Below are 23539 nucleotides of genomic sequence, written 5' to 3'. Positions count from 1 at the left end.
GCTAAGGGAGGCATACAATATGTGAGGAAGAAGAGCTTTGAAGACTAGATGAACTTGACAGTGCAGCGGTTGCATTGTTGCCTCACAGCAAGAAGTTTTCCGGTTTGATTCTCGGCTGGGGTGCTTTCTGTGCAGAGTCTGCATGTCCTCCCCGCGTTCATGTAGGTTTTCTCTGGGTGCTCCGGTTTCCTCCCACATTATAAAGACATGCATCTGGAGTGTTTTTCCCCAGGCCTCCACTGCAAATTGGCTTTGCTCCAAGTCAGACTTTCCTGGTAAACAAATGTCAAATAAATAAATAAATACAGATAGATATCCTAGCGGATATGTTCAGTTTTAAGGTGCAACAGTCATCTTAAGTATACAAACATCCATCAGATGATAGAAACAATTTGCAGCTGTCAACACCCTCCTGGGATACTCAACCACCAGGGAAAGGGAAAGAATGAGCCAAAAGGGTACTGAACCTCAACATTCATGAGGAGCAGGAAGAAAAGACCTAACAAACACAATTACAGGAAGTTAAACACCGATGATGACTGAAAAAAGGATGAACACTTAGTGACATTACATGCTGGATGCTGGAGTGGGGCTAAAAGTGCATAGGGAGAAACTGAAATAATTTTTATCCAGTGTCAGCTACTTGAAGCCTAGAATTTTCTTTTTTTAGTTATTTTCAGTGCAATATTAATACCAAGGCTTAAGCTGCACACTTGTTAACCTTGTGGGTTTAAATTATTGCATTTTTGTGGCTCGAAAAAGCAACCTTTTAATCTGAAAGTTTGACCCACTACATTCCAGTGTGCGTGCTGGCTGATGCCAATGCCCAACACCAACTGTACAATACAGTGACAAACCACCCAATCCACTTACAAAAAGGAGAATAAAAGTACAGTTTTGTACCTACCATAAATGTAGATGTTCGAGGATCCACATTGCTGCAGTCATAACCTGTGGGTAGTCCGCTGTCCTCGGTCGGCCCGAATACCAAAGAGCTAGGCTGGCGTCGGTCATTGTCGCCTAGAGCTGACGTCAGTACGTAGTAGTACTTAAGCGCATGACCAACGCCATATCCTCAGTCTTTCTTGCCCCAGATGTCAGAAGGCCTAAAAATGAAGGCCAGAACTAAAGTAGTAAAAGCCCAACAACCACCAGTGTGGAAATAAAGAGTATCCCAAAAAGAAACCCAGCAACCACAACTATAGAGGGGACGGAGGGAGGGATAATTGGACTGCAGCAATGTGGATCCTCGAACATCTACATTTATGGTAGGTACAAAACTGTACTATGTTCTTCGTCTCACATTGCTGCAGTCATAACCTGTGGGTAGAATCCCAAAGCAAAGGAAAAGGGAGGCTGGCAAACTACAAAGCATTAGGAGCTGCTAACATGCCCTGTAAAACTGCAGTGGCAAACCCAGCCCTGGACTTGGAATAAAGAGGAGATGGTAATGCTTAGTAAAAGTGTGTACTGAACTCCAAGTAGCTGCCTCCAAAATATCCTTAGTAGCTACACCCCTTAGAAAAGCAGTAGAAGTGGCAGTAGCCCTAGTAGAATGAGGTCTGATCCCAGCAGGAACATCCTTCCCATGATGAGAATAACAAAAAGCAATACAATGACCAATCCACTTTGAAATAGTCTGCTTTGAAACAGCTTTCCCTTGTGAACTCAAAGCAAAAGAAACAAATAACTGTTGAGTCTGTCTGAACTCCTTAGTTCTGCTCAAATAGTAACGTAACTGCCTGTGGATATCCAAAGAATGCAAGACTTTTTCCCCCTTTATTTTGGGGATCAGCATAAAAAGTAGGCAAATGAATAGACTGGTTTAAGGCCACATTAGAAACCACTTTAGGCATAAAAGTAGGGTTAGTTCGCAAAGAAACTCTATCCTTATGAAATATCAAAAAGGGTTCAACTGCCATGAGTGCCTGCAATTCAGATACCCTCCTAGCAGAAGTAATGGCCAACAAAAAAGCAGTCTTCCAAGACAAAAACTTCAGTTCAGACGTAGCTGCAGGTTTAAAAGGAGGTAAAGTAAGTTTCTCCAAAACAAAATTGAGATCCCAGGAAGGAGTAGGAGCTCTACGGGGGTCTTAAATTCTTTGCCCCTCTAAGAAATTGTTTGAACAAAGGATGAGAAAATAAAGGAGGGTCACAATCATAGTGAGCAGAAATGGCTGCAGCATGAACCTTCACAGAAGAGAATGACAAACCCTTGTCCAGTAATTGAGTAAGATACTGTAGTGCAAAACTCAAATTAGGCACTGAAACATCAAAACCCTTTGCAGTGCTCCAAAGAAAAAATCTCTTCCATTTATCAGCATAAACTTTTCTAGTGCTAGGCCGCCTGGCTTCCAAAATGACATTCAAAACCTGTTGAGGAAGCTGAGACCCCACCGGCTCCATCACAGAATACGCCAGGCTGTTAGATGGAGGGACTGCACCTGAACATTGAGAAAATGATTGTTTGACTGGGACAACAAATGAGGAACCTGTGGCAGAAGCCAAGGAGGCTCCTGGATTAAACTCCTCAGCAGAGGATACCAATGCTGACGTGGCCAATCTGGTGCTATTAGAATCATGCAAGGCTTGTCCTGCCTGACTTTCAAGAGTACCTTGGGGAGAAGAGGCAGAGGAGGAAAAGCATAAACGTGAAGGTTGTTCCAACTGAAAGATAGAGCATCCACTTTCCAAGCATCTGGGTGGAACATCTTTGTGCAAAATTTTGGAAGTTGAAAATTCAGTGGAGAAGCGAACAGATCTATGTCTGGAGTTCCCCAAGCCACAGTCAATTGTTTGAAAACCTGAGGATCCAGTTTCCACTCGTGGGGATCCACAATTTGCCTGCTCAATATATTTGCTAGGGAGTTCTGAGCTCCTGGCAGAAACCGTGCTTGAAGATTGATTCGAAAACTCAGAGCAGTCTCCCACAAAATCATTGCTTGCCTGCAAAGAGGGTAGGAATGGGTTCCCCCCTGCTTGTTGATGTACCACATGACTGTTGTGTTGTCTGTTTGAATCAACACCTGTCCCGGCTGAAGGAGGTCCTTGAAGGCCATCAAAGCAAATTGAACTGCTAACATCTCCTTCATGTTGATATGCAAATGTAGTAGTTTGGGAGGCCACATGTCTTGTATCCATTTCCCATTGAAGTGTGCTCCCCAAGCCAAGTCAGAGGCATCCGTCGTTAGGATCTGACTCGCCTCTGGTCGGGTCACAGAGAGTCCCTTGTTTAGGTGACATTCCTGAGCCCACCACAAGAATTCCTTCTGGATGCAAGGTATAATCAGAATGACAGTGTCCAAACCGTGGCAGTGTTGAGTCCACACACTTTTGAGATACCATTGTAGCTTCCTCATATGCAGTTTGGCATTGGGAAGTACTAGAATGCAAGATGCCATGAACCCCAAGGCTTGAAGGACTGTCCTTGCAGTCAGCCTGGACATTACTGATAACTGCTGGAAGTAAAGATGAAGAGTTCTTTGTTTGTCCGGGGTCAGAAATGCCATCTGAGAAGCTGTATTCAGTCTCACACCCAGAAAGCACATGTCCTGAGAGGGTACTAGACTGGACTTTATTTCGTTCACAGAATACCCTAGGCACCTTAAAACTACCATTACATACTGGAGATGTTGTAGTAATATGTCTTTGTTTTGAGCAAGAATCAGGCAATCGTCCAGATAAGGGTAAATTTGTATTCCTCTCTGTCTGAAGAAAGCAATCACAGGAGCCAGAACTTTTGTGAATACCCTGGGCAGTAGATAAACCAAAGGGCAATGCAGAGAACTGATAATGAAGTACCAGCCCGAAATCTCAGGAATCTCCTGCAACTGGGCCTGATAGGGATGTGAAGATAGGCCTCTTTGAGATCCAGGGTTACCATCCAGTGATCTTTGCCTAGCATAGGCAGAAGTTGTTGTAATGTTAACATCTTGAACTTTGGAATGTCTAGGTAGGTATTGAGAATGGACAAATCCAGAATTGGCCTCCAAGTGTTTCTTTTCTTTGGCACTAGGAATAGACGGGAATAAAATCCTAGGCCTACTTCTGACGGAGGGACCACCTGAATTGCCTCCATCTGCAAAAGCAGAGAAATTTGCTCCTGAGCCTCCAGCCTTTGCTGAGGAGGCACATCCGGCATGCCTTTGAAAGGAGGAAAAGTGTGAAAATAAAACTTGTAACCTTGATTTATTATATCCAACACCCATTGGTCCTGGGTGACCAAATTCCAGTTTTGTTTGAAAAGTCCCAACTTTCCTCCTAGAGGAGCTGCCAGTAAAGAAGGGTCTGGCAGCGGAAGATACAGGTCATTGGGTCTGCTTACGAAAGGGCTGACCCCTACCCTCACCAGAAGACTGTGCAGGAGAGCTCCAAGTCCTAGGTCTGAAAGAACCCTGAGCGTGAGCCCTGCCTCTACCACGTCTAGACCTGCCCTTAGACTGATAATCCGAAGAAGGATAAGACCATCCTCTAGCAGGCCAATTCCTACTAAACTTAGGGGGCTGCACCTGCATAAAATCCTTGACCGTCTGCACAGACTTAGCCTTATCTTCCATCTTTTTCAAAACTGATCCCACAGGAGGGCCAAAAAGTACTTCAGATTGAAGAGGAGCATCCAAAATCCGAGCCTTAACATGCTCTGACAAATTTTGATCCTTAAGCCAGGCATGTCTACGAATAACTGAACCTGTAGCAGCCACCCTGGATGAAGCCTGAAGAGCATCAAAACCACACTGCAAAGAATGCTTGCCAACTTTATCTGATGCATGAACCAACTCCTGGAGCTCCTTACACTCTATACCCTCAGATAAAGCATCCACCTTAGATTTCAATTGGCCTAACAAAAAATTCTGATACTTCAGCATATGAAATTGGCAATTCAAAGCCCTCATAGCTAACGTAGAGGAGGTGTACACTTTTTTCCCCCATCTATCTAACGCTCTAGAATCCTTATCCAAAGGAACTGGATTCTTAGCCACAGAAGCCCTAACACCCTTCGGACCTTGAATAATAGTTTCCGGATCAGCTCTAGGACTCTTGTACAAATACTTATTTGCTTCTGGAACTCTGTAATACCTGTCTGGTTTAACAGGGGCCGGAGGCAAAGAATCAGGATTAAGGGAAGATTCAGAAAAAACATCCTGAACAACATCTAAGACAGGAGGAATAGCCAAGGGCCTATGTTGTGGCAGAAACAAAAATTACCTAAGCCTTTTCGAGAATCTGAAAAATCTTGACCTTCCCACTTGAAATGTTCCCTCATGGAATGTAAAGTCTCAGAAAAAGAAAAATCCTCTGGAGGAGAAGCAGATGGACAGGAGTCCTCTGCATCCGAATCTGAACAGCAAGGGAAATCCTGAATTTCTTCAGCTGAGGATTCAGAGAAGTCAGAGGAATGATCCATTCCCTCTAAATCTGCCTCCACCCTAGGCCTCTTCTCTGGGGGCATAGAACCCCTGATCAAAGTAATCAAGTCCTCTGCCATTTTCAACATATGCTTTTTAGGAACAGGGGCTGGAGAGCTAGAACTATGACCAGGGCCAACAAGACAAGGTTTGGCCTTAGCATGGCCTTTAGCCACTGAAGTAGAAGGCCTAATAACCTTTTGTAAAGCTGGAACTACAGACACCTGAGAAGCACCCTCAGCCTGGCCTAACTCCTGAGAGGCCAACTCCTGTAAAAGTAAAGGTTCCCCCTGGGATTCAGCCGAACCCTCGGCAGGATCCACAGATTCAACCGGAGGCTCCGTAGAACCGGCGTCCTCAACGTTTGACTCATCCGGTTTAGACCTTAAAGATTTATCCTTACGCTTTTTAGCGGTAGCGGGCGTCGGAGGATCCGACGGCATGTTATAGTTACACCGTTTGCCAAAAATAAGCCTGGCACAGTCTAATCTTCGTTTAATGGTGCGCTTATTAAATCTAGCACAAAAGCAACACCCGACCACGTCGTGCTCAGGCCCCAAGCAAAGAATACAGAAAGAATGATAATCCCTATGAGGTATCTGTTTCCCACAAGAAATACAATTATTAACTTTTTCTGACATCCGGATAACTGAGGCAAGAAAAGACAAAATTTCCAACGGGTACTTAGCCCAACTTGGTCTTCGGTCTGAAACTCGATAAATGAAAATTTCAGAACGCCGAACGGCACTTGCAAACGCTGCTTCTGCTTCGGACCACGCGGCAAGAAAGACTGGGGATATGGCGTTGGTCATGCGCTTAAGTACTACTACGTACTGACGTCAGCTCTAGGCGACAATGACCGACGCCAGCCTAGCTCTTTGGTATTCGGGCTGACCGAGGACAGCGGACTACCCACAGGTTATGACTGCAGCAATGTGAGACGAAGAACATCAGCACAACAAAGCTTCTGACAAGTTTTAGAATCGCACTCGTCTACAGGGAAACTGTCAGATGTGCTGCAGCACTCAGGTGTCAAATACATAATTTCCAAGTCTCTAATCCAAACATCTAACTGCCTGATAAAATTAAAGGTAATAATGTATAAATTATACAACAAATGAACACAAAATTTTTATTTACCTTCTAAATACAACATTATAAAATGGAATGCACAGGTCAGAGTTTGGTTCCAAAACTTTTGTCAACTGTATTTTCAGATTTATAGTTTCTCCATCAGTCTTCCTTTGGCAAGCCAAATTAACAATCTACAATGCAACAGAAAAGCAACAAGTCAGGGAAACCAGAAATCACAGCAACTTAATCAGTTAACAAAATAGTTCACAAAACACTAATTTGTAAGAAAATAACACGTCTTTACTGGCAAAAGACTAAAAAAAGCACAGTTGCTGAAACTTAACATAACAGCAAATGCTCAAGAAGAGATCACTGAGGCAGTAGCCATAATCATACAGGATGTCTCCTGTCAGGGGAAATGGGACTTCTAGCTGTACTACAAAGCTTTGGACTCCTTCCTTGTGCAGTTTTCATCTGCCCCCAGCTCAAACGTATGTGCTAGTACAAGATGGGTGTATGAGCACACCAAAAATCAGAGCTTTCATGCCTCTACAAAACTTTAGTTGAAAAAAAAAGCATTAAAGAAAGTCAAGTCATATATCATATCAGAAGGGCAAATGTAAAGGAGGATACCAAATCACAGCCACAGGAGAGTAAAAAGAAAAAGGGGGGAAAGTGGTAATGTGCATCTGCTGCAATAGTTATCTATTTGAATATCTAAAGTTGTGCTATGTTAATTTCTACAAACGTACTGCGCACGTCATTAGAATCACTGTTGCAGTAAGCATAAAGTACAACTGTCTAAGTAAATTTATCATAGCAGTATGCATTCTAATAATCACTCCTGCAGTTGCCTTAGCTATACGAGTTATATCTTGCCAAGGATATAACAGTCTGCTAGCTTCTAAAGCTTCAGAGCACCTTCCACATGCCCAAACTGTCAGGCAGCTCAAGCCGAGCTGACTACAAGACAAGTTTGTGTGCAGTGCCCTTCAGAGCTTTACTCCAAGCAAAGAAAGGGAAACTGTGCCATGAAAGGATGACTTCTTTCGTCTTTTCCCAGTTAGGCGTCACCACAGTGGACCACCCGTTTCCATTTCTTCCTGTCCTCTGCATCTTGGTGTCACACCAACCACCTCAAAAAATAAATACAGTAATACATGTCCACAACCTGGCATTAAAAAAAATAAATAAACACAAGGCAGATGGATGAAGGGAGCAGCTACTGCACCAGTGATCATTCAAACATTTACTCTTATGGTAAGTTTACTTACACAACTGTACTATGTTCATCATACTGATTTATGTTGCAGTAGCCTTAGCTACATGGGTAAATTACCCTAGCTTACTACATTTGGGAGGTGAAAGCAGAAGAGTCCAAAAGCCCCTACAGAAGGGTCCTGGCAAAGCCAGATCTGAAACTAAAAAGGAAATCAAGCCTACAGGACCAAGAAGCATCTTCTAGAATCTAACCCTTTCCAAAAGGACACAGAGGAAGCAAAGGCCCTGATCCTGCCTGAAATGGCATTTGTTATGCCAAGTATACTAAAACATAACAGACAAACAATCCATGTCAGACCCAGAGCTGTTAAATATGCTACACCTAATGAAATCCCAATCCCTCCGTGCCACACAGTCCAGGGACCTAAACCTCATTACCACAATAAACAGAACATGCTGGAGGGGCAGGTTCCCAACTCAGAGACTTCCCATACTCTGGAACAAACTTCCCATTCATGTCAAGTAAAGCACTTCACTGGCCCTCTAAGAGAAATCTTGACGAGTGGATGGGCAAAAGGAAGTTCACCCCGGGGATCACTTCAGTGGCCTTGCTTGACAGGGGCACTGGGAACTAACTTTAGGCGTCAAGATACCAGGGAATCTATTTGGGCTAGGCTTATATAATATCTCCAAGGCTGTTAGCCTAGTACACACCTATGATCCTAAAAGATGGCATTCCTATGGAAGTTTGGAAGATAGGGAAAAAAAACTGATAAAGATCTAAAAGGCTTTGTTTAACAATATTTCATGAGGAAGACAAGAACCAACATCCTGGAAGAAAGTGGTGGGGGCGGTAGTACCAAAAGAGGGTAAAGACCCAACAGCTCCAGCTTCATACAGGCCCATTTCAATACTAAACCATGATTATAAAGTGTTTTTGTCTACAATTGCAAAAAGAATGGTCAAAATGATGCCAAAATTAATAGATACGGATTCACTGTGGATTTGTGGAGTGGTACAATCATTTGACAACATTAACAAAATACTGATGATCCAGAGAGAAGTACACTGTAAGAAAATACCACTTGTGTTGGTGGGTCTTGATGCAGAGAAAGCATTTGACAGAGTAGGCTGGGACTTTATGAGGAGGGCAATGGATGCTTCTGTATTCCCTGATAAAACTAAGGGTGATTAGGGGATATATGAGGGATCGGAGGTGAAAATTCAAGTGGTTGGATTCCTCTCTGACAGTTTCTGGTGCCCTCTTCCTCTGTTATCTGCATTATATTCAGAACCACTGGCAAAGAAAATAAGGGACTCAGAAATTCAAGGATATAATTGGTATGGTAGTCAAGAAAAGCTGTCTCTGTTTGTAGATATTATTTTAAACCTGATAAAACCAGAAAATGACACTTCAGTGTTGTGGAACATTTTGATACAGTTTCAAATATTTTCAGGATACAAAATTAATGAAGCTAAAACAAAGGAAATAGTGGGAAATTATATGCCCACACACCAATTGGTTCAGCAACATCCATATTTATGGGGACATGGTAATATGAAGTACTTAGAGCATGGATAAAAAACTCCAGTGTGGCAGCTAAGAATATGTGGGAAGAGACTAAAAAGATAATACAAAAACTGAGAAAATGGAAGCTCTGTTATATGGATATGGATAATACGATACAAGCAGTTAAAATGTTTTAGTCACTTCAGTCCTACATGTAGGTCAGGCATATTTTTATCAACCAGAGAAGAAGTTGTGGATAGCAATTAATGAACAGCTGAAGGATCTCATCAGGAAGGAGAAGATAGTAGGAATCAAGTGGGATAAAATGATTCTTCCACTAGAATAAGGCAGAGAGGGATTACCAGGCTTGAAGAGGTACATCAGAGCGACACAGTGAAGGCTCCTATACCATCATACTAGGTGACTTCAATTACCCTAATATAGACTGGGAACACTACTCAAGCCCAAACACTCTAGCCCAAAAGTTCCTGGAATTCATAAACTCAAATGCCATGGAACAACTAGTCACCATCCCCACAAGAGGAGAAAAAAACACTCCTGAGTACAGTGAACCCAAATGAAGCTCTATCCTTAGATTAAATTACATGTAGGAAAGTGTGCCACGGAGTTGGACCCATTAACCTGGAAAAATCTAGATTTTCGAAAGAGCTGGAATGAAAAGCTATAAATATAGAAGTAGCCATAGCTCATGGCTTTGATGGATGAAATACTGGTGGTCTTAACAGACTCGCACCTTTAATGAATGTTTTGCATAGCCTGCTGCTCATCAAAGAGGAAAAGCATAAAAGCAACTGTGTTGGCCAGTTGAGCTAGAGCAATCCATGGCCGTATTTCCTGATGTGGAATCGCAGCACGCGTCCCCCCCATCTCTTGAAATGGGCTGCTACGATGTGGGTCGCTACCCAGAAGCCGGTTGGTAGCACAGCCATTTCACCTCTCATGGCCTCTGCACCGCCCTCTGTCCAAAACGCTGATGTGGAGAAGAGCTTCCCGTCCGGGTCAGCCCTGAACTAGCATGTCTGAAGCCACCAGCCAGGTCCCTTGTATTATTTCCAGAATCATGATGGCTGATGAGGGGAGATCAAGGGCAGAGCACAAAAATTTAATATTGACTGGCTCCAAGCTCCCGAGCTGATACCTCCTCCCTCCTGGGTATGTGATTATGTGATGGGCCGGCGTCATAGGTGGTCTATGGAAGACATCAAAACATCCTTCTCCAACAACGGGAGAATGGGATTGCAAGGACCATTCGAATTTGATTTCTTTAAATGCGGATAGTTCAGTCTGCTGAGATTGTCTCAGGTCCCGTCATGGGATGGTGTAACCTCCGGCATTATTCATCAGCAGCCCATCCTGAGTGATTGAAATTGACTCCTTTTTTTTGTGGCAAGTTGGGACCCCCTGCTGGCTCCTCGAGCAGCACAGCAGGCAATCCCTCATGTCAAGTGTGGGAGGCTGAATTATTAGGAGGATGGATGGGCGTTGAAGCCTCTGCACGCACTGCTGTGTGTGCAGATGCCACCACCATGGCATCTACAGCCACGCCTTTAGTAAGGACTCCTTTCGGGGAGCGGATAAGAATTTGTTTGGGCTGAGACTGGTTCCACACGGTATCGGGTGTTCCCAGCCCTTGACAAACTAAAAAGCCAAGCTGGCGTCGGAGGGAGAACCCAGAGGAAGCTGAGCGAACCCAGAGGGATGAGAACACCGTTCGTCCGCAGAGGGGTTTGGACATCAACCGCCCTAAGTTGTTTGAGGATGGGTAACCTCAGGCCTCAGGGCTCCGCTGGCCTGAACAGAAGGGAACCAGACCAGTCTCCACCCGCTTGAGGAAGGTGCTGGTAAAACGGAGAGATGGCGAAAGAGGATTTGGCACTCCTCACTCTGCAGAATCCTGGGGCGTCCAGTCTCGGGGCCATGATGAGAGTGAGCCAGGAAGTCCCACTTGGCCGAAGAGAGGCTCGGAAACGGCTGGAGCAGCTTGCTCCGGTCGGCCACCCCTCCGGGTCCAAGAAGTCGTACAAAGCGTACACCAAGCTTCGTTGATGAGCCCGGGTTGAAGTAAGGAGCCGGGCCGACCCTGAGACCCACGGCTCCAAGAGCACAGTCGGAGGACAGGGTAATTTATTTTTCCTCTCGTGGAGGACCCTATGGAAAAAAGCGTGACATGCAGCTGCGCCAGCTCCTGCAAGTGCTTAGCCCTAAACAATAAACACAAAAAGTAGATGGTCATCACAGACCATACTTGATCTCATCATCACGAACATGGGAGCACAATGTTCAACGCCAGAAGTATACCCCTCACTGGTGAGATCTGATCACAAACTAATCTCGCTGGAGGTCCTCATCCCGCCCCCACCTGAAATAAAAAAGACCACAGTAAAGAACTTCTCGAAAGCCGACTTCACACTTCTAAAGACTAGTGTTGTGGTCTCCTTTAAGGCCCCCGAGCCGGCGGTAAACATTACTCAAGCCGCTGAATCACTTACAAATGCCTTCTACAAGCACCTGCAGGGCTGCATGAATCAGACAATCCCAAGCAAAACAAAGACTCTTTGTACCAAAGGCAAGCGTCCAGTCTGGTGGACCCCAGCCATAAACAAACTCTACAACAAAAGGAGAAAGCTACTACAAGATAGAGCAAAATCCTTAAAAGGTAAGACACCGCTGATCACTATAAGTAAAAAGCTAAGAGCTCTCATCAAATCATCCAAAGCTAATTTTGAGAGAAAAATAGCTAAGGACTCAAAAGACAATCATAAGTCAATCTTTAGCTATCTTAGAAACCTGGAAGGAAACTCCCACATATGCTCAGAATTAGTTCAAAATGATGTGAAGATTACTGATCCTACAGACATTGCCAACATACTGGCTGACAGGTTCAGTGCAAACTTCTCCTCCCCCCCAAAAGGAGAGATATCTATACCAAATGATTGTAGCCCCCCAAACATCTCTAACGCCCAGGTGAGAACTGCTCTCTCCAAGGCAAAAAACACAGCATCCATGGGACCTGATTGTGTCCCCGGCTGTGTGCTCCACGAACTCAACGAGGAATTAAACCCGCAGTTAGGACAGCTGTTTAATCTTAGTCTCACCTCCGGATACGTACCCAGGGAGTGGCGCAGCGACTGTGGTCCCACTTCACAAAGCGGTGCCTCCACCAACCCTGGAAATTACCGTCCCATTAGCTTGACAAGCCTTATCTGCAAAGCCATGGAGAGGATCATAATGGATCTCATAAATAAAGACATAGGGAATTTGCAGACTTTGGATCCAACCCAGTTTGGCTTTGTCAAAGGCAGATCATGCCTTTTAAACTTGGTTGACTTTTTCGAAACAGTCACTAAGGCCATTGATGAGGGAAAGGCAGTCCATACAGCCTACCTCGACCTGGCGAAGGCCTTCGATACAATACCCCACTCGGGTATCATTGAAAAACTCATCAGCTTAAATGTAAACCCATACATCACAAGATGGGTTGCAAACTGGCTGAGTGACAGAACCCACAGGGTCAGAGTTGCTGGCGCAATGTCAGACTCAAAGCCTGTCACAAGTGGTGTCCCACAGGGCTCAGTCCTGGGCCCACTCTTGTTTGGCATCTACTTTTCTGAAGTACAAACAAACACAGGAGGGTTATGGCTGACAAAGTTTGCAGATGACTGCAAACTGGCCAGTGAAAACACATCTGACACAGATATCCTTCAGAAGGGTCTCACAGAAACGGATAACTGGTGCCAGAGCCATGGCCTAAAGTTAAATGCCAAGAAATGCATAGTCATACCCTTCGGGAAAAACAAGGTTACCCCTAGCTACCATATAGGTGGCAATCCACTGATCACAGAAGAAGTTATCAGGGACCTGGGGACCCAGGTTGACAGTAGCCTTTCATTCGACACTCATATTGCTAAAGTAGTTAGGAAGACCTTCTACATTGCCCATCTTATCATGAAGGGATTCACATCTAGATCAAGGGAGGTCATAGTCTCCCTATACTCATCACTCATCAGACCAATGATCGAGTACAATGCCCCATTCGGAATGTATCTGACCCGACACTTGCAGCAGCTGGAGAGGCCACAAAAGTTCCTCACCAAAATGATAAAGGGTCTCAAAAATCTGTCTTATGCTGCCCGACTGAAAGAACTCCAGCTCTATTCAGTTGCTTACCGCTTGCTCAGAGGTGACCTGTGCCTGACATACAAGGCCATGTCAAACCCAGATTTGATGAACATGCTTCACCTCAAAAATCTAGATCCCTCAGAGCCACAAGGGCGGAGACTTAAACCTCGACACGGTTATTAATAGGACGTGCTGGAGGGATAGATTCATCACCCAAAGACTCCCTATGCTGTGGAACAAAATCCCGGTATATGTGAGGCAGAGCACCTCGCTGGCCTTGTTCAAGAGGAATCTTGACCAATGGATGGGAGATCGCAGATATACCCCAGGGATTACCTCAGTGTCACTGCTCGACAGAGGCACAGCAAAATAATGGGCATAGTTTCTCCAAACTAAAGGGGTGGCGTAAGCCACAAAACTATGGGCTAGGCTTGTAAATGCCCTCGGGCAGATAGCCTAGTATGAACCTATGAACCTATACAAAGCAAAAGCAGAAACCTATAATTCAAAGTGGAAAAGGATGATAATGAAAAGGGAGGGGGCTCAAGAAATAAGGAGAGACTGGGATTTAGGATGCAGACCTTTAATGAAAAGAATCATACAGAATATTATATTCATAAATTAGCAGAAAGTATTCCAAGAACTAAGCCAACAGAGAAATGGGGAAAGGAGATTCTGGCAATAGGGATGACTGCAATCAAGGATACAGAGAATAGGTAAGAGGAAGCTGGAATTTACTGTAGAAATCTAGAAAAGAAATCAAAGTAGTGGGAGCAAATAACTACAGAGAAAGATAATAGAATAGGAAGATGCCAATTATTTATTTCACTTATCTAAACAGTCCTATCTTGGTTTGTGATTTACCGTGGAATTGACTGGTAAGAAAAATTTTATTTGAATTTATATTTTATTTTTTATCACTATTTTTCACTGTCTGTATGAAGTAAGGGACAGCTTGTACACAAGAAGATTTACTTTGATTTATATTTTGTTTTACCTTTAATTTTCACTGTTGGTTGTTAGAAAGGGAGAGGCTTTAGACAGGCAAGCTTTAGCCATCCCAAGTGGCCAGACTGCAGAGAGGACAATCCAGAGTTTATCTGAACAATCGTATCTTGGTTTATGATTTATTGATCTTTACTGTTAAAATTAAGGGTGACTGTGATGAGAAGCTACTCCGCAACATAATGAAATTACACTTTTTGTCTAACTTTCAGAACCTGTATGGTCAAAATACCAAATTTACTGCATTTACTTTAGTACTGGGCTGTATATTGCTTTTGTGATTTTTCTCTTAGAAGTTGAATTAAGCTCTCTGAATTCTGTGGTTACTGTTTTTGATTATTTTCTTTTATAAATTTTTATTTGGCTGAAGCTGAAAAGATTATATGGAAGCAAAACAGTCCCTAAGCAAAACGAACTGGAGTGATGTGTTCAGTGGATACACTGCTCATGGAAGGTGGACAGTTTTGAAAAATTGAGTGAAAAAGTCAAAAAAAATTTATCAGGATATAGACATATTATATTTCCATATGAACAAAATACATGATTAAGGTGAGACAAAAAAAATATAAGAAATGGAAGACAGGTTGAGCTACCAACTCTGAAAACTGAAATACACAAGCTGGACAAACAAATTAAGCATAGCGTGAGACAAGACCAAAAAAAAAAAGTGTGTAGAAAATTTATATAAAGATACTGAGCATAACAGGAAATCTTTTCATAGATACATGAGATGTGAAAGAAGTAAAAACATACAAACTGTTAAACTGTGTGCAGATTCTAAAATTTATTCTCAGACAAAAGATTACAGACATTAAAAAATCTTCTGCTAAACAATTTGTTTCCACAAAGTGGGTGATATGGCATGCTAGTGACATCGAGGTAGCCTCGGACACTGGAATCAATTTAGATTATGTTGAAAAGAACCAAACAAAGCCCAAGAATGAAATAGAATTAGTAATAATAACCTGAGAATACTTCAGCAAGGACTTACAGTACCATCGGGTCTGAATGGAGAAAGAAGTCAGCAAGCAAAAAAAAATAGTATTGCTAAAATTGAATTCATCAAGTCGTGGTGAGTACCTTCAAGAGGTGGACCCTGTTTTTCACAAAATCTCACCAAGACGTCACATACTATTTATATAGCATACATCATGGACAGAAGTAGATCAAAAATTATAGAAGACAGCTGACCCAGTGTACAAAAGTGCTCAATCCTGGTGGGTACACTAGTGGCAGGACTGGAAGAAATGACAGTGTAGAAATCTCAAAATATGGAAACATTCCTACAATGCCCATGCCCATGGGGAGGATGGCCCCTGTTGTAGAATGAAGTAGTAGTCTACAAAAAACACACAAACTGATACGCCAAAGAAGAGCCATAAAGACAAAGTGGATTACTGAGAATAAGAAAGAAATTATGCATTATTACTATTATACAAAAAGCACAGAATTTCCAGATAAAATACATAAAAAAAAGAATAAGAGAGAAATTAGAGAAAATAAAAATACTTCCACAAGAATAACTGTCAGAAGTTTAAAATAAAAATGTGTGGTCATTACTACAACAGATTTCTGAAAAACAGTATATAGATAGTACAGTTGTGTACACTTACCATAAATGTAGATGTTCAAGTGTATTGACTGTTGCGGTCATCACATTTGGGTTATCTGCTTGCAGTAGCCCTCAGTCGGACTGAGTAACAAAGTCTTGAGTCTTGCATCGGCTGCTGCCTCTTCTTCCTGACGTCAGGTAGTCAGGGATATAAAACATGCAGCCGACGCCATTACATCAGTTTTACTTGCCCCAGATGTCAAGTGCCCCTTTAATGGGAAGTAATAATATATATATATATATATATATATATATATATATATATATATATATATATATATATATATATACACACACACACACACACACAATCACACACACATATATATATATATATATATATATATATATATATACACACATACATATACAAGGATATACCTCCAAAAAATGAAAATACACCAAAAAGCTTTTCTGCATATAGGCCCAGCTAGACAGGGGCCTGGAGAAGTAAATATTGTGGGAAGAAATATCCAGGGAATTGTTATGGCTAGGCTTGCATAGGCCCTAGGGCCGATAGCCGATGAACCTATAAAGGAGAGTAGAGGTATAGTAAAAAAAAAAAAAAAAAAAAAAAAAAGGTCAGGGGGCTGGAGGGAAGGTAACCAGGACTGCAACAGTGAATACACTCGAACATCTACATTTATGTTAAGTGTACACATCTGTACTATGCTCTTCGTGTTTCACAGGTGCAGTCATCACATTTGGGTAGATTCCCAAAGCTAAGGATGGGAGGAGGAATTTAGATAGCATTAGGACCAGCTATAAGGCCCTGCAAGACTGCAGTGGCAAAGCCAGCTCTGGATTTAGAAAAAAATGGCAAATGGTAATGCTTGGTGAAAGTATGTACAGAACTGCAGGTAGCAGCATCTAGGATGTCCCTGGTAGGGACACCTCTGAGAAAGGCTGTAGAGGTAGATGCAGCCCTGGTTGAATGGGGTCTGTTTCCCTGTGAGATAGGTTTTCAAATGGTGCTTATAGCAGAAATGAATGCAATGGCCTATCTATTTAGAAATGGTTTGCTTTGAAATAGCCTTCTCCTCTACCCCTGCAGCAAATGCCACCAGCAGTTGTTCAGATTTCCTTTGAGGTTTAGTCCTGTCCAAGTAAAATCTAATTTGTCTGTGCACATCTAAGGAGTGCAGTAACCATTTCCCCTTTGTTCTGTGGATGAGGAAATAAGGTTGGCAAATGATTAAACTGATTAAGAGCTACACTGGATACCACCTTGGGCATGAAGGAGGGATTGGTTCTGAAGAACACCCTGTTCGCATGAAAGATGATGAAAGGCTCCACTGCCATAAGGGTCTGTAACTCGGATACCCTTCTTGCTGAAGTGATTGCAAAAAGGAAGGCTGTTTTCCAAGAAAGGAGTTTTAAATCTGCACTAGCAGATGTCTCGAAAGGAGGAAGAGTGAGTTTCTCCAATACAAAGTTAAGGTCCCAGATAGGAGTTTGGGCTCTCCTGGCTGGTCTTAAATTTTTGGCCCCTCAGAAGAACTGCTTGAGCAGTGGATGAGAGAAGAGAGGAGGTTCTGTGTTATAATGAGCTGAATTGGCTGAAGCGTGAATTCTGATGGAGGAAAAAGAAAGGCCCTTGTGAAGCATCTCAGTTAAGTATTGTAGAATCTGAGGTAAGTTTGGCGCTGCTGTGCTCATCCCTGAAGATTGGTTCCAAGCACAGAATCTTTTTTCATTTTTCAGCATAAGACTTTCTAGTACTAGGCCTCCTTGCCTCTAAAATGATATCCATCACTGGTTTACTGAGGGATGGTAAAGGAGAGATTAAGTAATTAGCCAGGCTGCTAGGTTCAGGGTTTGAAGCTGAGGGTACAGAATCTGGTTATCCTGCTGAGACAACAGAGTAGGGGGTCTAAAGCAGGTGCCATGGGGCTAACAGTGACACACTGCGCAAGAGGGGGTACCAAGGTTGGCGTGGCCTGTCTGGTGCAATCAATATCGTCCTTGGTTTGCCCTGTTTGATCTTTAGTAGTACTTTGGAGAGGTGGAGAAAAGGCATAAACTGATAGGTTTTTCCAGGTGAAGGACAGAGCATCCACTTTCCAAGCTTGTTTGTGGGGAGTCCTTGTGCAAAACTTGTCTAACTGGTAATTCTGGGGGGATGCAAACAAGTCTATATCTGGGCTCCCCCATTTGTTTGTCAACATGTTGAAAGTCTTTGGTTCCAGTTTCCACTCGTGTGGGGTCCATGAGGTTTCTGCTAAGCCAGTCTGCCAGTGTATTTAGTTTTCCTGGCAGGAATTGAGCTTGTAGATGCACTTGGTAGCTCAAGGCTGTGTTCCACAGAGCCATGGCTAGTCTGCAGAGGGGGTAAGAATGGGTACCCCCCTACTTGTTTATGCACCACATAACAGTGGTGGTGTCCGACTTTACCATTAATTGTCCTGGAAGAATGTGATCTTGAAGGCTGTCAGAGCATTCTGTACAGCTAACATTTCTTTTTGATTGCTATGCAGGTTCATTTGACTTGGGTTCCATTTGCCCTGAATGCACTTCCCTGCCAGGTGAGCCCCCCATGCAGTCTGATGCGTCTGTTGTTAGGGTTTGTGCGACAGAGTGAATGGCAGTCCCTTGTTTTGGTGGCAGACCTCTGCCCACCAAAGAAACTCTAACCGTAGGCAAGGTATGATAGGAATGATTGCTTCTAGATCCTGAGAATGTTGACACCACAGACTTTTCACATACCATTGTAGTTTCCTCACATAGGTTCATAGGTTGGTACTGGGCTATCTGCCCGAAGGCATATATTAGCCCAGCCACGTTGTGCAGTATTCACTGCCCCTTTAGTAGTTCCCTAGAGCCTTGTACTAGCAGCTAGTACCCTTGGCCCCTATCTAGTAGTGCTGCTGGTGTGATCCCCGGTGTGAACTTTCTGTTACCCATCCACTCATCAAGGTTCCTCTTGAAGAGTGATAGTGAGGGGCTCTGTCTTATGTAGATTGGGACCCTGTTCCACAGTAAGGGAAGTCTCTGCGAAGGGAATCTATCCCTCCAGCATGTTCTATTCATTGTTGTGCTGAGGTTTATATCCCTAGAGCATGTAGCCGAGTAGATTTGGTTTTGCTAAGATGGAGCATGTTCAACAATTCTGGGTTGGACATGGCTCTGTACATTAGACAGAGATTGCCTCTGAGAAAGCAGTATGCAACAGAGAACAGTCTTAGCTTTTTCAATCGTGCTGCATAGGGCAACTGTTTGAGGCCAGTAATCCTCTTGGTTAGGTACCTCTGTGGTCTCTCCAGCTGCTGGAGATGTCTAGCCAGGTATATTCCATTTTGGTGCATTGTATTCAATAATGGGTCTGATGAGGGAAGAGTAGAGGGGCACCATTACATCCTTAGATCTTGATGCAAACCCTTTCATTATCAGATGGGTCACACAGAAGGATTTTCTAACCACTTTGGCAACATGGTTATCAATGGAAAGCTGACTATCTACTTGGGTCCCTAGATCCCTTATTTCTTCTTCAGATTTCAGGGGATTAACTCCTGTGTTGTAGTTTGCGGGTACTCTGTTTTTTCCTAAGGGGATTACTACACATTTTTTTGCATTTAGCTTGAGACCATGGGTTTGACACCATGCATCAGTCTCATTTAGGCCCTTCTGGAGGATCTCCATGTCGGCCGGAGACTCTATTATACCACCCAGTTTGCAGTCGTCTGGAAACTTAGTCAGCCACAGCCCTTCCGTGCTTGCCTGTACTTCTGAGAAGTATATGCCAAACAGGAGAGGCCCCAGGAAAGAGACCTGAGGCACACCACTCGTTACTGGTCTGGATTCGGACATAGATCCTGCTACTTACTTTATGGGATCTGTTTGAGAGCCAGTTTGCGATCCATCTTGTGACATAAGGGTTTATGCTCAGGCTGGTGAGCTTATCTCAACAATACCTGAATGGGGAATGGGGTCAAATGCTTTAGCAAGGTCAAGGTAAGCCGCATACAGCTTGCATATGGAATTAGAAGAATGCAGGAGACCATGAATCCCAAAGCTTGCAGTATATGCCTTGCAGACAGCAGGGTTTTTGTGGCCACTAGTTTGAAGTAGGTTGTCAAATGAATTTGTTTCTCTGGCATGAGGAAAGCCATCTAGGAAGTTGTATTCAAGCTTGCTCCCAGGAATATAATTTGTTGACAGTGTATCAGGTGTGATTTCTTTTTGTTTATGGTACACCCCAGGCAAGTTAGCACCCTTTGTACAAAAGCCAGATGATTCAAAAGTATGTCCTGGCTTTCTGCCTGAGTTAGACAATCGTCCAGGTATGGGTATATTTGAATATTTATTTGCCTGCAAAATGCAATGACTGGAGCTAGGCACTTTGTGAATACCCTGGGTGCAGTAGATAAGCCAAAGAGCAGGGCAGAGAACTGATAGTGCATGTAGCCTGCTTTGGAGCGTAGGTATCTTCTGCAAGATTCGCTGATTGGGATGTGCAGGTATGCTTCCTTTAAATCGAGTGTTGCCAACCAGGCATCTTTGCATAGGAAGCAACTGGTGAAGAATTAGCATCTTGAATTTTGGAATTACCAAAACGGTGTTCAGAGCAGACAGGTTCAGGATAGGACGCCATGAATTGTCTTTTCTGGGTACCATGAAAAGTCTTGAGTAGAAACCTTGTCGCTTTTCCTCTTCTGGTACAGTTTGAATAGCCTTTATGCTTAAGAAAGAGAGTACTTGCTTTTCAGCCTCTGCCCACTGATTTGGGGGTAGATCTGGCCAACTGTTTGGGGTTGGGAACGTGTGGAATTGAAATCTGTATCCTTGAGAATCTATATTTAAAACCCATTTGTCCTGGGTAATGAGTTCCCAGTTTTTTGCATGCAGAGCAATCTTTCCCCACAAAGAGCAGACAGTTAAGAAGTGCTTTGAAGTTTTAAAGTTAAGTCACTGAGATAGTTTACCATAGGGGGGAGTTTCACTACACCCAGATTTGGAAGTGGGGCCCCCCACTGCTTAGTCCTGTGCGTACCCTGGGACTGACGCCTGGGTGTTCTGTTGGATCTGGGTTTGGACTGAGAAGGCCTGGAAGAGGCAAGAAAGGATAAATTCTTAGAGGGCCAATGCCTACTAAATCTTGGAGGCTGTACTTGTAAAAAAATCTTTAACAGTTTGCACAGATTTAGCTTTTTCCTCCATCTTAAGAACTTCTTCTGTCTTGTTGCCAAACAGGCGGTCCTGATTTAAGGGACCATCCAGTAATTTAGCTTGAACATGATCTGGCAAGGATTGCACCTTAAGCCAAGCATGCATTCTAAGTACAGACCCAGTGACAGCAGCCCTGCAAGATGCCTCTAGTGAATCAAAACCACACTGCAAAGTATGTTTTCCAACCTGTTCAGAAGACTGCATTAAATCCTGTACATACATATTTTCAGCACAGTCAGGAATCAACATCATTTTCTGTTTAAGCAATCCAATAATATATTGCTGATACTTCAACATATGAAACTGGCAGTTTAAGGCCCTAATGGCCAAGGGTGCATAAGTGTATACCTTCTTACCCCATCCATCCAGCGCCCTGGAGTCTCTATCAGAAGGGGTAGGATTTTTGGCTGTAGTAGCTTTAATGCCCTTGGGTCCCTGTGAAATGGTCTCAGGATCTGCAGTATAATTTTTAAAAAGGAACTTGAGTCAGGAACCCTGTAATATCTATCAGGTTTTCTGGGAGCAGGAGGTAAAGAGTCAGGGGCCAAGCCAGATTCCAAAAAGGCATAATCAACAATGTCTAGTACAGGAGGGATAGCTAAAAGCCTGTGCTGGGACAGATGTAAGAAATCCCTAAGCCTCTTTTTAGAATCAGAGAAATCCTGAGTTTCCCAATGAAAATGCTCCCTAAGAGTATGCAGGGTTTCACCAAAAGAGAAATCTTCTGGTGTGGGGGTGGGGGGGGGGGCAGAGGAAAAAGAGTCCTCAGCATAAGAATCCTCACAGGCAGATAAGGGTAAATCCTGGTCATCAGAGGAAACAGAAATTTTAGAATCCTGGTCAGAAGTATCATAAGCAAACTCAGTCCTAGGTCTCCTACAGGAGGAAGGTTGGCTTCCCCTGATTAAATGCCCTGATTAAAGGAATAAAGTCTTCAGCCATTCTTATTTCTTTTTTAGGCAAAGAGGCCTGACCATGCCGTCTGTGCGTCGGTTTTCTAGGCATGGTTCAAGTTGTAGGCCTTGAAGAAGAAGATGGCCTCGGTTTAATATGCAAGTCAGTAGGCCTGAATACACCCTCAGAAGCCCGTGCTTGCACAGCGGCTCCAGACCCATCCAAGGTAGAGACATCCACAGACTCCGAATGTGTCTCAGTAGAGGCTTGCGAATCTGAAGTAGCGGGTATCAGGGGCTGCAAAAGTGCCTCAGTGAGTACCAGCAAACTGGCAACTGGCATAGGAGAAGCATCGTCGGCAGCTTTGGACCTAGGCGGCCTGCCTATCTTTCCGTTTTTTTTGTAATGTCGGTAGTCAGATGGCTTACCGAAGACATATCTGGATAACTGAACCGAGCACCAAAATATTTAGAAAAGAAAATATACCGACGGATAGTTCGTTGTTTAAATAAGGCACGAAAGGGACACCGCGGTATGTTGTCATCAGGGCCTAGGCAAGGAATACAGTACGAATGAAAATCTTTATGAGGTATTTGCTTTCCACAAGAAATGCAATTATTTACAATTTACTGACATCGGTTTAGAGCAAGAAAAAGTTACCCCAACAGGGTACTTCGCTTTTAGTTGAAGACTTTGGTGCTGAAACTAGAAAACGAAAATTTCAGGAGTCGGCCAACCTGCACTTGCGAACTGTTTCTGCTTTGGGCACCGCACAGCAAGAAAGACTGATGTAATGGCATCGGCTGCATGTTTTATACCCCTGACTACCTGACATCACGGAAGAAGAGAAAGCAACCGACGCAGGACCAAAGACTTTGTTAATCAGGCCGAATGAGGGATACTGCAAGCAGATAACACAAATGTGACGCCTGCAAAAGTAAAACATAAAGAACACCAAGAAACTTTGATCAGTATAGAAACATCTGAGGAAGTGCGAAAATATAAAAAAACCTAGATATTTTTGAAAACTATAGAAAAGAAAATGGACATGGGAAAGAATGAGATTTGAAAAAGACAAAGATGCAGTCACCTAGTATAGCAAGTTCCAAAAACAGACCAAGTGGTGTATACTCCAATGAAGGGTGTTCGTGCCAACACCAATAAAAAGCGAACGACTAAACAAAGACTTTTTGTAAAAGACCTTAACACCAAGTTTATTTAAACAGAAACATGCGTTTTCGCTGAAGCTACAGCCACAGCTTCTTCAGAGTTTACAAATAACCCGCCAAGCTGGGTTTTTATTTTCACGTCATTACGTGTTTCCAAAAGAAGCAATTAAAAAGCTATACTCATTAAAAAAGTTTAAAATATGATTAAAACAATTAAAACAAACATCTCGAGCCACTTCAAATTAAAGCACCATTAATCATAATGTGCTCTGACATTATAAGAGGTGAAACCTCATAAAATAATTATTAAATCCTTCATATTACGTAAACAAGTCATACAAGT

The 23539-nt window shown here is 43.2% G+C and overlaps 1 protein-coding gene across 1 annotated transcript in view; it reads right to left on the bottom strand.

The window, feature by feature from the left end:
* The window catches only part of PIWIL2 (piwi like RNA-mediated gene silencing 2), a 2846460-nt gene that overhangs the window by 2801733 nt on the left and 21188 nt on the right, over positions 1-23539 (bottom strand). The window contains exon 2 of the mRNA XM_044082113.1: positions 6546-6670. Within this exon, the coding sequence (XP_043938048.1) occupies positions 6546-6670 (125 nt within the window). The remainder of the gene's footprint in view (positions 1-6545; positions 6671-23539) is intronic.

The sequence above is a fragment of the Protopterus annectens genome, chromosome 9.part0 (assembly GCF_019279795.1).
Source record: "Protopterus annectens isolate FY-2018-M chromosome 9.part0, PAN1.0, whole genome shotgun sequence".
NCBI classification, from domain to species: domain Eukaryota; kingdom Metazoa; phylum Chordata; order Ceratodontiformes; family Protopteridae; genus Protopterus; species Protopterus annectens.
This window is presented reverse-complemented; position numbering and strand designations above follow the sequence as displayed.